We start from the raw sequence: 15,911 nt of genomic DNA on the forward strand, positions 1-15,911 counted from the left end.
TAAACATGCTTTTTTGAGATAAACTATATTTTATTTAATCAGGTAAAGCTCACTGAGCTATATAGCTATTTTTCAGACGCGACTGGCCACAAGTGATGTCACAACAAAGTGGCATGTCATGTGGAAAATGATAGCAGCCAAATTCTCTAAACGCACGTTGATTTTAAAATATGGAGGGAAAACCCGCAGGACCCGGAGAAAAATCCACGCGACCACGGGGAGCGAGGCGTACAAACTCTAAATATACAAACATCAGGGTCCGGATCGAATCCACTTTCTCCTGCATACCAGGCAAGGTAGTTAACATCATCTCGCCACCACGGCACAGACCCTACCCAATGAGTGAAATCTATAACGCTCGGACTTTATTTCAGCTGGGGAGACCCAGCTCAGTCACAAGGACGACCAGAGCCGAGACCGTCGGCAGTGGCGGTAGTTACAGGACACGGGCAGGGTGGGAATGTGCAATCTAGAGGAAAAACAATGATTTTTTTTTTGTAAAAACACGAATTACAAACTGAATTTCCTGAAAACAGCATGAACAATAGCGCTTAAATACAACAACAGACAGGCCATCATTCTTTGCAAAACACAAATATTTTTGTTTCAGATGGTAGAAGTTATAAGTATAGACTCGACTAGGTTTTTGTTTGCGTTTAGTTTTTTTGACCCCACCCCACCCACATCCGATTAGCGCGGTTGGCTACGAAATACGTTCATACAAACACACATTTCGATTTAAAGCTTTCGTGACTGCAGGGATTCATCTTCTTGGTTCTTTCGGTAAAGTCACGTAGAAGGGAAATAATAAAATAAATAAAATAAAACATAATGAATGAGTCTTTCCGACAGACCTGTTTTTCACCTGAGGACGGCTGCTTGCGTTGTGGCCGAAACGTCGTGAGAATTATTTTATTATGTTTTATTTTTATTATTGTATTATTTCCCTTTTACGTGACTTTACCGAAAGAACCAAGAAGACAAAACACACATGTTTATTCCAATATTTGATCATTCTCGCCCTCGAGAACACCCTGAGAACTTGCATCATCCACTCACATGCGAGTCATCTGTGACCGAGAAGGCTTCTGCACAGGAGTCGTTCGTTTGCACAAAGGCGTCTCGTGGGAACTCCTGCACCTGCCCCGATTGAAAGGGTCAGATCGTGCCAAACAATTGTTCATAGCAAATCAATAAGTAGGGTGTTATTTACACTGTGGAGAGTGCTCTGCAATAATAACCCGGAGACGTACACTTAATTTCTCCGACCATGGATAACACATATTCTTAGGTTTTTTCGGTAAAGTCACGTAGGTAAAAAATTAAAATTAATAAAAGTAAAATAAAAATAAAAATCACGACGTTTCGGAGGCAACACAAGCTTCCGTCTTCAGGTGGAACCGTCACAGCCCGACATGACTTTACCGAAAAAACCTAAGAATATGAATCCTTGCAGTCACGAAAGCTTCAAATCATGGATAACACCTTCACCAAACCACATTGACGAGTGTGGGTGAAGTGGTTAAACAACTCCCCCTTGACTGAACTTATATGGGGGGGGGGGGCGGGCAGCTTTATCCACCAGTGGATTGTCGTGGATCAGACGTCACCTGAAGGGATCTCAGGTTGCTCCGTGGCACCCACTTCTGTGGCCCTTCTGACCCCGAGGGTTCAACTTCTTACCCGTGACGAGACGTCAGAAAAAGCGAAGACAATATTTTAAATAAGCAATCGCATTCAGATTGCTTAAATAAAGAATGCAGTTTCTAATTTAAATTTCACATTAGTCTGTAACTTGTTTGGTTATTATTAAGATTGAGTTATTAATGCTGTGTTTACATATATGGGTTTAAAACCCAACTTTGGTTATTGATCCCAGCACACTTAGGTGTCATGTTTTTTTATCTTCTGATAAAATTAAAGTTTAACCAAGTATCTATCCTACGTTTATTTTACCAGGTAAGGTCCACTGAGCTATATAGCTCATTTTCAAAAGCGACGTGACCACAAATGATAGCTCAAAGAAGTAGCTCATCACGTGGAAATGTATAGCAGCCAAATAACTCTCAACGCACGTCGATTCTAAAATGTGGAGAGGAAAAAAACGGGAGAGACCCGGGAGAAAAACCCACACGACCACGGAGAGAGAGAGAGAGCGCGCCAGGCAAACTCCAAAACCACGCAGGCGTCGGGGATCGGGATCGAACCCACGGACCTTCTGCAAACCCAGCGAGGGAGTGAACTTCTCGCCACCGCGGCGAGATGAAAACCGATATTCATGGGATGTTAAAAGGAGATGCGAAGGAGGAAGGCCAGCTTGGCTAACCTGCGCGTCCCATGGGGAGGCAATGCCCTCTGGCCCAGCACGCGGTGTAGAGGTTTTTGTTTTGGCATTGCGAATAAATTACAGACTGGGGCGGGTAACTTACAATGTCTGGCAACAACCGCACACTTCCTCTTCTGTTTTAGCTCAAAAGAATAACATTGATGCAGCAGCAGCAGCATAGCGAGATGCCGAACGCGTGTACTGCAAAGCCACGCGATGCACACAGGTCACACAACATGCCATGCGTAGCGGCGCAACCAAGGCGGATAGCCGGTGATGAACACCAACGAGACCGTGACGGCCAAAAGGAGGGATTAGGCGCGAGAGGACGCCCGCTGTGGAGATGGAGCGATTAATTAAACTTACGGTGGGGAGCTAAACATAGGATTGTAGCATCGCAAGAACGTGAGAGTTGACGATGGGTTTGCGCGTTCTCGATGCGGTGTCGTGGAGGTTTCCCCTTCCACATTTAGAAACGTGCGCTTAAGAGTATTTGCTCTGATTTTGCACGTGACAAACCACGTCCTTGTGCCATCATTTGTGGCCGGGTCGCTTCTAAGAAAACAAAACTATATTAGCTCAGTGGGCCTTACCTGAAAACATAAAATAAAGGGGTAGTGGTGCCAGGACATACGACTTTCATTATCTGGGTCCGTGATTTCTGTCCGAGCTTGCTTCGTCTCATCCATCATCGATCAACGTCATCCATCATCGATCAACGTCATCGACCGTCTCTGTCACGGCGGCAGCCTCGCTGGTGTCGGCTTGGGGGGAGGGGGGGCGAGCCCCCCCCCCCTACCATTACTCCTACAGCCCTCAGCCTCAAATTCTAAATTCTTAATAAAGTGAGGAAGAAAAATGTTGGTACAAAATACTCCACGCGGGAGTGAGAGAGCGAGAGAGCGAGAGCAGATTGCACGACGGCCCAGAGAGAGAGAGAGGCTCGGCATCGCTTGGCCACGTACGGTGCGAAAGAAGTTCACTTTTTTTTTCTTCTAGATTTGAAGCTTTCGTGACTGCAAGGATTCACTCATGTTTTTTCGGTAAAGTCACGTAGGTAAAAATAATAAAATAAAATAATAAAATAATAATAATAAATGAAAAATAACTAAATTAAATCACGACGTTTCGGAGGCAACACAAGTCTCCGTCTTCAGCTGTGACGGTCCCACCTGAAGACGGAGACTTGTGTTGCCTCCGAAAAGTCGTGATTTAATTTAGTTATTTTTAATTTATTATTATTATATTTTTTTTCTACCTAAGTTCACACACGCGCGTACGTTCCGCTCAGAGTTCAAACGTTCGGTTAAAGTTCACAGTCGTTGCGTGCCGTGCATCTCCACAAAATGTTAAATTCTGTTCTACACATCCTGTCCCCTTTAAATAAACACGGCCACGCCACACACCCACAGAATGCTGCGTGACAGCGCCGTGAATCATTGTCGAAAGGCCCGGACCCCCCCTCTGCGTGTGCGGCTCTTGGTTCGCTCCTTTTCCGGAAACCTCAGTGATGGGGGGGGGGTGAATCGGCGAGCGAGGAGGGATCATAGTGGAGGGGGGGGCATAGTAGGGTTATAGGGGAGGGGATCATATCATAGAGGGTGGGGGGAGATTATAAGGGAAGGGGGGGTGGTCATAGGGGAGGAGGGCCAAAACACCCCCACCCCAGTCAACAGTCAGTCCCACCACAACCGCAAAACCCAAACTCTCCCACCACCAACCACTCCCCCACCCCTCCCCCCATTGGGCTCCACCCAGACACCCAACCCACTCGAGTTGGGCTTGCGCGCACGTTTATGCGTAAAACGCAACTCCCCGTCGCAGCGCGTCTCTCTCCCTCCCTCCGTCGCTCTCCCTCCCCCTCTCGCCAGCTGTACCCCGACTCGCTCGCACGCACACCGCGTGCTCTCGCCGCTCGTGAGCACGTGCCCACAAACCCCGAGCAAGTTTGCCGTTCGCGTAGCAGAGATAAGCTGGCAGACCCGACCGCAGCGCTCAAAACGCGAGAGGAGGAGGAGGAAGGGGTTGAGGCAGATTGATTTTCTGTGCTCTCCGGTTGGGCGAGCAGTGTGTGAGCAGCGAGCAACGCATTGTAGATTTTCACCACGAAGGCTGCTGCTGTTGCTGCTGCTCCCTTGCCCAAGGGCTCTCTCGCCAAGCACGTTGCTCATCAGCCTCTTCTCCGCCATACGAGACGACGAAGAGACTCGCGTGAGAGGGCACCTACAAGGCCATTCCGTCCGCGACCCAGCAGCCCACAGTCATAACAAGGAGGCGACGGGTGCGTTTTGCGTGCGCGTTGCGCTCCGCCGGACCTCACGCATGGGCGGTCCCATCGTACGATGGGCGACGAGCCAGAGTTCAGCCAGGACGGGGTGCTCAACTTCCTCGTGGAGAGCGGAGGCCGCGTGGCCAACACGGAGCTCCTGCACCGGTTCAGGGGCGCGCTGGGCGAGCCGAGCGCTCGCGAGCTCTTCAAGGGCTTCGTGAACGCCGTGGGTCTCGTGAAGCAGGAGGACGGCGCCAAGTACGTGGTGCTCAAGAAGAAGTACAAGCAGCACCTGCTGCTGCGCGCGCAGACAGCGGGGGTCGACGGGCCGCGGACAGCCGAGGCCGTCGACCGAGGAGGAGGAGGAGGAGACGAACGCGCCGACGGGACCCTCCTCCTCCTGCCCTCGGAGCAAGCGCCAGGCGGGGGGAGACATTCGGAGCAGTCGGCCAAGCAGCAGGCGGTGACCCCGAGCAAGGCAGGCGAGATGACGCGCATCATAGCCCTGCCGAGCTGCGCGAGCGTGGATGAGGAGCGAGGTGGCGGCGGTGGCTGTGCAGGAGGAGACGCGAGCTCAGGAGGCGGAGGAGGCGGCGAGGCGAGTTCCGAGGCGACTGTGGTGCCTCCCCCTGCTCCGGTGGCCATCAGCATCACCGTTCCCTCTCCGGCGGTGGACGCGACTGGGGGGAGGGGTCCCTTTGCAGAGGGCGGCCTTGCGGCCAAGACGGCGGCGGCACGCCGAGTGTCCGTGGACGCGTCGAGCCGGGCGGCGGCGGCGGCGGAGTCACCAGGCCACGCCGCAGCGTCCGCGGAGGAGGAGGACGAGGGGACGACGACCCCAGGGTCAAGGTCAGAGGCAGCCGCGTGCACCGAGGGCGAGGGCAGCGGCTCTCAGGACGCGGGGGAGGCCGGGAGGGGTGACAGCGGAGAGGAGGGGTGCCGAGGCGAGTCGGGGCCAGGCGGTACAGACAGTTCGAGCCAGGAGGTTTCGAGTGGAGCGACAGCTTCTGTTGCTGCTGCTGGAGCTGATGCCGGGGGAGGAGTTGGGAGAGGGTCCTTCAAGACGACACACAAGAAGAACTTATCGCAGGGTCTGCGCGTCCCCGGGTCGCCCCAAGCGAAGAGGCACAACTCCTCGTCGTCGTCTTCGCCCAAGAGCCCATTCATCGCCCCCAACTTTGGCGGCGACGCCAAAACTGGAGCGGGCGATTCAGACACCGAATCCGTGGGCTCGGCTCGAACCAGCGAGGACGACGCCGCGGGAGGAGGGGGCAGCAGCTTCGGGGCCCCCTTGGCTCTCGAGCCGGTGGAGCACGAGTGGATCGTGAGCGCGGCGCGCGGCGACTGGAGCAACCTGCACGGCCTCCTGCTGGGAGAGCCCTCGCTGGCGCTGCGGCGTGACCCTCTCACGGGCTACACGGCGCTCCACTGGGCGGCCAAGCACGGCAAGGCCGACATGGTGCCCGTCCTGGTGGCGGCCGCCGAGTCGTCGGCCGGGACGGCGGATGACGTGAACGTGCGCTCCCACGGGGGCTACACGGCGCTGCACCTCGCCGCGATGCACGGGCACACCGACGTCGCCAAGATGCTCGTGGGCGCCTACGAGGCGAACGTGAACGCGCGCGACTACAGCGGCAGGAAGCCGTGGTACTACCTGTGCCAGGACGCCTCGTGGGAGATCCGCGAGCTGCTCGAGGCGCCCGCGGTCGACGGAGCGGAGCGGCCCGCGGCGACGGAGGTGGCACGCAGGAAGCTGCCACGGCCCTACCTGGGCAGCCTCAGGATCCCGGCCGGTCACGGTGGGGGAGCGGGGTCGGACGACGAGGCGGACGGTGGTGGTGGCGGTGGCGGCGGCAACTTTCTGCGCGACATGCAGCTCATGCGAAGGCCGTCGTTCGCCAAGTTGCTCAAGGCGCCGATGAGCAAGAAGCGGCACAAGACGCAGATCATCCACTCGTCGTCCAGCGTGAGAGAGACGAGGGCCAAGGAGGAGGGAGACCTGCCGGTTGGCAAGGTGGCCCTATGACCGCGCGGGAGGGCCCACGGGAGGGCCCACCCGCTCTCTGGCTGGGATTGATATTGTTTTAAAATGTTATTTTACAACTGTTAACGGTGCACCACGGGGGAGACGTCCCAGGGTTGACTTCGTGAGAAAGAGTGCTCGTGAAATGCTGCACGGTGCATCGCACTGTAGTAGACCGAGCGAGCGTGCCCGTTTTCATTTGTAAGCGACGTCTACAATTGTAAAGTTTTGTTAAATTAGTGTGCAGCCCCTTTCTCAACCGTCTGTTAGTTACAGGCCTTCCCGTGCCATGTCGGTCACGGTGGTTGTTTGAGTTTGACCTTAATTCCATCACGCTGTTCAGTGCAGGTTGAAGAACGATCACTCGCTACGGACGTTGAAACCGTGACTGAGAATGGAACGCAGGAACCTCCGGGCTCGTAGCGCAGTGCGCTCACCCCTCTTGCACCACACACCGTCACGCACTTTAGTTTATAGGTCAAATTAAAACCCTGCGAGTCCTCTAAACTTTTTGACACTCTGATGTCGCAGCAGCAGCAGCTGAAGGAGACACGAATGGCGCCAACAAATGCATCTTGTGAAGGTTCTATTTGCTCGGCTAGAGGCGACACTTTTGACAGCAACGCGTCTCCGACGAGGTCTTTGCTGTGCGGAGAAAAATGTGCAGCCGCCTCGAGGCTAATGTTGGCTTATCGTCCTCTCGTAGGCAGCATGTGCCACCAATCCACAAGATTGTCAAGCACAGGCGCACACACACACACGGAGAGGCGGCGGTCTTTGACATTCTCGTACCAGCGGTGTTGTGGGCGGTTTTTTTGTAAAGTGTTATTTAAAAACAATATTTTCAAATGTACTGTATAGGGTACTGTGGATGGTTAAAAAAACCCACAGATGAATCATGAATACGAGTGAATTTTCAGACTTCCACATACACCCCCCCCCCCAGTGAATGTACATCGAGTTGGATGTAACAAAACGGCTTCAGAAAACGCCGCATTCATCCGAAAAATTGTCAATGCACGGGTAATATTGCAGTCAGGATAATTCTCTGCATGGGTGTTATGCACCCATTAACATTTATCCCACAGTCGCTATCGGTGCTCGTCAGGCTGGTCATGCGCGTTATGCGTCACCAGGCTCACAGTACATTGCCCAAGATGCAGCTCTTTTAATGCCACGTGCGGCCATGACTTGCAGTCGCCTTTCACGACAGATAATGATTCCCCCACCACGTGGAGTTTGAGAGTGATTGGCATGAGTTATGTAATTGTCCCCGTTTGTATTCCTATTGGGTCATCGGCGTCATTCCATGAGATAAAAATTCGAAAGCCTTGCAGTGAGAAGTACTTTGCACCCTGTTAAGGAGAGAACGGCTCGTATAAGGTAATATCACAACACTACTTCTGTAGAATCTGTCAAATGACATTGTATACACACACACACCACTAGGAACGCACCTTTCCACACGCCCAGCTCAGAAAACAATCTTTGGACGCACGGCAGTCAAAACAACGGTATCATTTTAAATTCTCAGGAGCTGGAAACGTGCCAAATTAAGTTGTATTCATTTGCCCAGTCGATAAACAACGTTCAGGGTGGTGCTGGCCGATAAAAGGCCATAAAAACACGAGCACTCAATTGCCTCTGCAGGTCAACACACAAAAGCTCTGGCCAGGAACTCCCCTTCCTCCTGTTTCCACATCGGCTCGTCGGCACGAGCCGCCCGATTGTCGTGTCAAGAAGAAATGCGAATAATCATCATAATCATCATGCCACCACACCTCGCCATCGCGTCTTCCTTCAGAGAGATCCGGACAGTTCCACAGTTGACGCCTGACCTGCAGTCTCATCCTCATCCACCACCGTCTTGGCTTGAGGTCTCCAGCCGTCACGTCCTTCAAGGACCACTCTTACCGTCTCACCACCCCCCCACCCATCACAAACATCCGACTCTCGGTCTTCCCGCTTTTGGTCAGACTTCTAGTTGCCACTATCGCCATCATCATCACGATCCATGGAGCAGATCGCCCGTGGCTGTCCACCGCACACTTCATTTCCACTTTCCTCTGCCTGGTAGTGCCAATATGCTCAAGTAACCATTTGCCTGCACACATCGGGATAACCTCCTGGCATCATCCAATCCCGCACGCGCGTCCCACCCATCACAACCTCCGATTCCAGATTAGATCTCCACTCTCCCGCGTCGCGTTAAATTCCCAAACTCCGAGTTTGCTTCCCTTTGTTCTTTCATTAAAACCCCTCGCATCGCCTGGCACGCACACGTTTCCAAATGGTGATAAAAAACACCTTTGCAACAGATAAAGGTTAACACCAAGTTAAACAAGATTTTCACTATCAAGCCACTAGAGGGCGTGGTAGCATTAAAAGTTTCGGGCTGTATGAAACACTCGATGTGGATGTACAGACGACAGAAACGTTGTTAATTCGCTGCTGGATGAAATTCATCCCAACGCCCGTTAAGTCGCTAAATGCAGTTTGTTCCAACGTAGCTGGCTTGTTTTTTTGTTTGTCAGAATTAAAACGTGTCACGGGTTTTAGAAGTCGCCTGTAGCAGAGCAGACCTGCGAGATGCGTTTGCAAAATTTGCTCCGCACTAAAAACAGCCGCGCACCAAGATAAATTCCAATTCGACGACGCAAATGTAATACTACCTGGAGTCGATTCCTGCCAGCGAGTCTGCGTCTCGCCGCCAACTATTTACAGTAATGCGCCAGGTGCAGGCTTTATTGGTTTTACAAAGCCGCCCGCGAGATGTTTGTTTTTGACTCCACCGTTTTTATAAAAGGTGCAGCCCTGCAATTGCCTGCTCGCAACACTGCTTGCGGTAGAGACTCCGCTACAGCGAGTTTCAGTGGAGGCATTTTAAAAAATCCTTTATATTAAGTTCACTTGCTTGCGCGCTTACGACCGTGCAAATCTTTCGGTCGTTTTTTAACCCACTTCCCGTGATCCAATCGAGCTGACATTTTGCACACTCGTTGTGCGTGACAATTTATGTTCGTGAATTTTTTTTCCATAACTTTACACTTTTTAGGAATTTTTTTAATATTTAATTACCAATTGCTTAATCGTGGCAGGCAATCATCTGACCCATAGGTGGCAGCCATCTCTCAAGCCAGAGGACGAGAGGACTCGAGCCGCCACGCATATAAAGGATTTATAGTGAAAAACTTTGTTTTTATGGGTTAATTTTTTGTTGCCCAACTTCTCCACGATGGTCAGACGCTTTGTAATAAGTGGGACTACCCCGCACTGTGGTGGCCCACCACATGACTGCTGGCGCACTACTTTACAAGGACTATTATATGGCACGCTTTGTTTACCCAGACAAGTCTCACGGAGTCTTACGACCACAGTACTGATAGAAGATAGCCGCAGCTTCCGCGAGACAAAGATCACCCTATATACGTTCTTAATGGGCCGTCCATAAATTACATCACGCACCTAGGTGGGGGGGGGGGTCAGACATTTGTGACGGGGGGGGGGGGGTGATAAATGTGACGTCAGGTCAAAATTAGCAACTTTAAATAAATAAACACGTTCTACTTAATTAAATAGACTTTTTTAATAAATGTTTTCTCCTACAACATCAGAGTGCAGCGGCACATTAAATACGCACTACAATGACAATAGTTTAAAGCGATTCGAAGCATTTTTTTATTTTTTAGGAGGGGGGGGGGGCAGAGCTGTGACGTCATATTTGAGGGGGGGTCTGACTTTGTGACGCCGTGTGACGTGGGGGGGGGGGGTCAAAAATCGTCAAAAATCGCGTGACGTCATTTATGGACGGCCCCTAAGAGTATTTTGACCAGCACCACACCCGGCCGCCTTTGTCTCCCTAGCAGCGATGTTTACCTACCGCACCAGGCAGAGTCGACCTAGCGGTGGGGGGGGGGGGCAGGAAGCGGTTGAGATAATACATCACCGGTGTTGGCCGCGAGCGAAAATCGAACTCGGGTCGACCGGGTTCATAGCGCAGCGCACTAAAGGCAGCACTACAGCTCCCACCCCCCACACACACAGCCTCTTGCTCCAAGCCGTCTAGGGCAGTGTTCGTCATTGCAAGGCCCGTGGGCCACTAGCTGCCTCTAGTGGGGCCTTCAGTGCAGGCCCCCCCCGACAATACACAGAGTGAAAACACCCCACCCCCCCATCATCGTCATCGTGCTGCTGTCAAACCCCCAATGGTTTCAAATGGTGTGGTGGTCCTCACGCTGATGAGGCGTCATCGGCGAAAGTGACCCCCTCACCCCGTCTGAAAAGTAGTAAAGAACACTGCTCTAGTGGCCACCCGGCATCCCAACAACACGGCCACCTGACAGTCCAACACCACGACCACCTGACATCCCAACACCACGATCACCTGACAGTCCAACACCACGGCCACCTGACATCCCAACACCACGGCCACCCGGCATCCCAACACCACGACCACCTGACGTTCTTGGAGGCAGTCTCCCCAAGCCAAGCGCCGTTAATCATTCACTGGCCACCGTAAAGACTTTAGACGCCTCCTTTTTGTCGACTTCAAAACTAACCTTTTCAGTGACAGCCCTCGCTTCGCTTGAAGGATTGAGATGCCATCGCAGCTAATGTTGTTTGATGCCACCACACCTCGCAAAATAGGTGACGTTTCGGAAGATGGCCCTTGTGCTATGGAAGCACAAAACGTTGCCTATTATATATTCCCTATATTTGAAAAGGCAGTGTTATTGACGAACGTGTTGGTTTTTGTTGTTGTCGTTTTGTTATTTGTGCACTACTTACAACGCACCCAATATCGTCAAATATTAGAGACGTCTCTCTCTCTCTCTAACTTCTGCTCGAGCACGCCCTTAACTGCCACACGCGCCCTCCACGATGTGCCTGGTCAGCACCCCACGACTCTCCACCGCCTGGTCTCACAACAGCTCTCCCCCGCTGGGCCGACGGATTCGTGGAGACCTCCCCAATGGCCGTGTCGGTAACCGGCCCTCATCCTCGGTCGTGCACACACACACGTGCGCCTTCCCTATAGCAGGGGGGTCGGCAAGCTAAATAACAAAGAGACACATTTTTTTTTAAAGATCGAATTCGGTTACAAAAAAAAACTCAATATCTCAAGAGCCGCAATGCATGCGTGGTGAATACGAGAACGCGTGGGTCCTTAATAAACAACGCCACAAAGCAGTCATTTTACAGAGCCTCGTGCAGATACGGAGCCGCAGGTTGCAAAACCCCTGCGCTAAACCTATCGCAACCGTTTTTGTTGTTGTTGCCTAAATCATGTCTACAACACTTACCTGCCGTGTTCTCTTGCGGACGTCCGCATTGAGCGTCCTGAATGTGTTGGCCTGGGACGAGACCGCGTTTCACGGAGAAGCCCCCTCCTCCCCCACCCCCACAACGCGTACGAGGAGAAAAGTGAACTTGTGTGTGTACATAAGACACAAATGGATTCACAGACCCAGGAGACCATGTACTATTTTGGCTTTTTGTTGCGTACCCATTACCAGCTTGCGGGCAAGCTTGTACGAGTTATGCTACGGGCGTTTTTTGTTTTAAATTCCTCGGGATGTGCATGTCGCTTGCAATCCACAATTTTTACTGCCCACCCACGGTTGCACCGAGAAGACGGTGGGGTGGATGCTGGGCCTCGTCCTTGAGCTGCTGTGGCCCCTGTGGTGGTGGAGGTGGTGGAGAGGGTGGTGAAGGTGCCTCCCGCAATGCCGCTTGCCAGGGAGTTCCAGGATTCTGAGCCAGCAATGATGGAGCGGCGATAAAAAACGGTCCATGTTGAGCGGCTTGGAGTGGAACGAGGAGGAGGTGGTGGTGGTGGTGGCATTCCCAACACCAACGCTGCCTGCTACCCTTATTGGTTTCAGTAGTGGATTTCGCAGGTGGAGGGATTGTCCGATTTAAAACGGGCATGCGTGTGAATTGTCACGGTTTTTTTAATTCTTCTCCAAACTACATTCCTTTCAATGCCACCATTATTTTTTTCCAGTTCGGTTAATGTGCACATTAAAGTCGTTACACGTTGCACGTGCCTGATGATTGGTAAACGTGTCCACAAGTGACGTGGAGAGAGGCTGATTATAATTAGATAGAGATATGTGTGTGTGTGTATTGTTTGTGTGCACGTGTGTCCCACTCGGCGCAGATATCTCCTGTTCAATTTAAGGCAAAGGTATCGTCGTTTGTGCCCGTGTGCTTCACGTGACGTAAGAGCGCTGTTGAGTGCCCGATTGACATGCAGTCTCAATTAACTTCCAACCGGTATAAATTAAAACCATACGGGTAAATCTAGGGGTGTTAATTCGCATTGTAAAGATACAGTTCTCTGCCGGTCAAATCGCCTCTGATAAAGAAGAGCCGCGTCGCTCAATTGGGCTTAACGCGGAAAATAATCTTCTGAACGTGTCAATTAAGAGGTTCAAATTCGAATAAGCGCGCTCAGCACCGTATGTCGATACGTCCACGGGACGTGCCCACTAATTAATCATCGGGTGCGCGCAGCGCGTAATTACAGTACTGTACCGGATTTGCACGCGAACGGAGAAGACTGGCGAATGTTGAACCGAGGAGTCAAGAACCCAGGGAGTGTAACTCGTGACGTTGTCGTCCCATCGCGTGTTGGGTGCAAATAGCAACAATAATGTAGAGCCCATTGTCAATCCACTGCTGGATGGTGGCTGCTCTGTGCGGGATTGTGAGGTTGGGGGGTGGGTGGGGGGTGGGTGGGGGGGGGTTGGGGGGGGGGGTTGGGGGGGGGGGTTGGGGGGGGTGGGGGTTGGGGGGGGTTGGGGGGGGTGGGTGGGGGTTGGGGGGGTGGGGGGGGTTGGGGGGAGGTGGGTTGGGGGGGGGGTTGGGGGGAGGTGGGGGGGTTATCACTTACCACTGATGTTAGCCGGGGCCGCTAATTGGACGCAGATCGTCGGTGTCCTAGCGCAGCGCGCTAACCACTGCGCCACCGCTTCCCAGCAACTCGTGTTCTATACGACGGTAGCTATGACGTGCGGGTGCGAAAGAAGTTCAGCATACATACAAATGCACGTCTACATATGTGTGCTAACAGCACTTGCCCCAACAGTCCGTTAAGGCGATACTGGGGATCTTTGTTGCAGTGTAAAGAATGCAAGTTGTCGAGAATGTGCATCAGTGGTGGAGATGGCTCTGTTGGGGGCCCCCAAGCACAATCTATTTTGTAGGCCTCCATTCAATGTATAAACACTTAGCAAGATATCACGAGGGATATTATTCGCATGGTTGACGCAGGTGTAGTCTAGAGCAACAGTTACAGAATATAAATTTCGATTTAAAGCTTTCGTGACTGCAGGGATTCATCTTCTTGGTTCTTTCGGTAAAGTCACGTAGAAGGGAAGTAATAAAATAATAAAAATAAAACATAATAAAACAATTCTCACGACGTTTCGGCCACAACGCAAGCAGCCGTCCTCAGGCGAAGAATGAGAACATTATCAAGCTAGGAGCTTATGTAGGTGTAGCGAGGAGGAGCGCCTTAACAAAAGAATGTGCATATGAAGAGGAATTTAGCATACCAATGGGCAATGAGTAGGAGGTGGGCGGAGGGGTTTCAAAGTCCCATTATGCCCATGCATTATGCAGGATAAACAGCACCACGGGGGGGCGCAAGGAACAACGTTAATAAAGGAAAGGAATGTTAATGATATGTAGCTGCATTTACCCAACAACCACGTAGAAAACCAAAGTAAAAACTACATAAAAAACTAAAATATAAACTGATACTTACTATACTCTACAATAAGCTGAGTTGCTAACAACAAATAATAACTTACAATTCTACGTCGTAAGAAGTATATTATATACTTCCATCTAAACTTTATTCTCTTAGCATATACAGTACTATATACTGCCATAGATAAACCCAACATTAAATTATATACTGTATTGCTGTAAATCACCCTATACTTTATACATTTTAATATAACACTATGTATTATTCAACTCACCCTAATGTGTATCGAAATGGTTTATTACGTCCTTCCAATGATTGCTAAGCCTGAATCCATCTTCTCGGTTAAAATTGTCTCTGTGTTTGTATATGTGGATCGCCTCATGAACGAATCTCTCATGATAGCCAGATGGCTTGCAGAGAACCTCCGTCTTGGAGAAGTCAATGTCATGTGAGCCCACTGAGTTGTAACAGTGGTCTGCCACGGCTGAGGTGTTTGTCCTACCGTGTTTTAGATCAGCTTTATGTTCACGAATGCGGTCTGAGACGTGTCGTTTGGTTTCCCCAATGTAACTGCTACCACAGAGGCAACTTAGTTTGTAGACGCCAGGGTACTGTATGTCTGGAATCACATCTTTTACAGACGGTACCAGATCACGGATTTTATGTACTGTGTTGAATCGGACCTGGATCTTGTGTTTAATCAGGATTTTGGAGATCTTTTTTGTGACCCCAGCAATGTAGGGTAAGGTGATGGTCTTGAAAGGCTCCTCAACAGGATCTTTCTTGATGGTTGGAGTGATGGCTTTGCGGATTGTGTAGTCGGAGTAACCATTAGCCTTAAGAGCTTGGCGTACGTGTTTGAGTTCACTGGAAATGTGTTCATGGTCGGAGATGCATTGGGCTCTATGATATAGAGTCTTGATGAGGGAATTCTTCTGGGATGGATGGTGGTGGGAATCCGGTTTTAGATAAGCATCCGTGTGGGTGGCTTTCCTGTAGACAGAGTGGCTCATTGAACCATCAGGTCTCCTTTTGATTAGGACATCCAAGAAGGGTAGCTTGCCATCATTTTCGACTTCCATGGTGAATCTGATGGCTGGGTGTATGGAATTGATGTGGTCGAGAAATTGGTCTAGAGCAGGCCGGCCATGTGGCCAGATGACAAAAGTGTCGTCTACGTACCTCTTCCATAAGGTCGGGCGTAGAGTGGCAGTCTGGATGGCGTCCGTCTCAAATTTCTCCATGAAGATGTTGGCTACAACCGGAGATAGGGGGGAGCCCATTGGGGTGCCCTCAATTTGCTTGTAGAAGGTTCCATTCCAGGTGAAGTATGTATTGGTTAAGCAGTGTCTCACCAGGGGGGGTACCCCAGCATTTAGTCCTTGATGAACCAAGTCTTCAATGATTGCGATGGTGTCAGGCACAGGCACCTTGGTGAACAAGGAAACCACATCAAAACTGACAAGCAGGTCGTCTGGGGACAGGGCAATCCCCTTGATTGTCGATACCAGGTCAGTAGAGTTTAGTACTGCAGAGGTGGTTTTTCCAGTGAAAGGCCGTAGGATTTCGGACA

General features: G+C 51.2%; 1 protein-coding gene across 1 annotated transcript; it reads left to right on the plus strand.

The window, feature by feature from the left end:
• Nucleotides 1-4,118: 4,118 nt before the first annotated feature.
• LOC144724069 (uncharacterized) lies at nucleotides 4,119-7,954 on the plus strand. Its single transcript, XM_078602923.1, has one exon. The coding sequence runs from the start codon at nucleotides 4,669-4,671 to the stop codon at nucleotides 6,619-6,621; it is 1,953 nt and encodes a 650-aa protein (XP_078459049.1). The 5' UTR covers nucleotides 4,119-4,668; the 3' UTR covers nucleotides 6,622-7,954.
• The last annotated feature ends 7,957 nt before the right edge of the window (nucleotides 7,955-15,911 follow it).

Source organism: Lampetra planeri, chromosome 19, assembly GCF_965212315.1.
Source record: "Lampetra planeri chromosome 19, kcLamPlan1.2.h2, whole genome shotgun sequence".
Classification (NCBI taxonomy): Eukaryota; Metazoa; Chordata; class Hyperoartia; order Petromyzontiformes; family Petromyzontidae; genus Lampetra; species Lampetra planeri.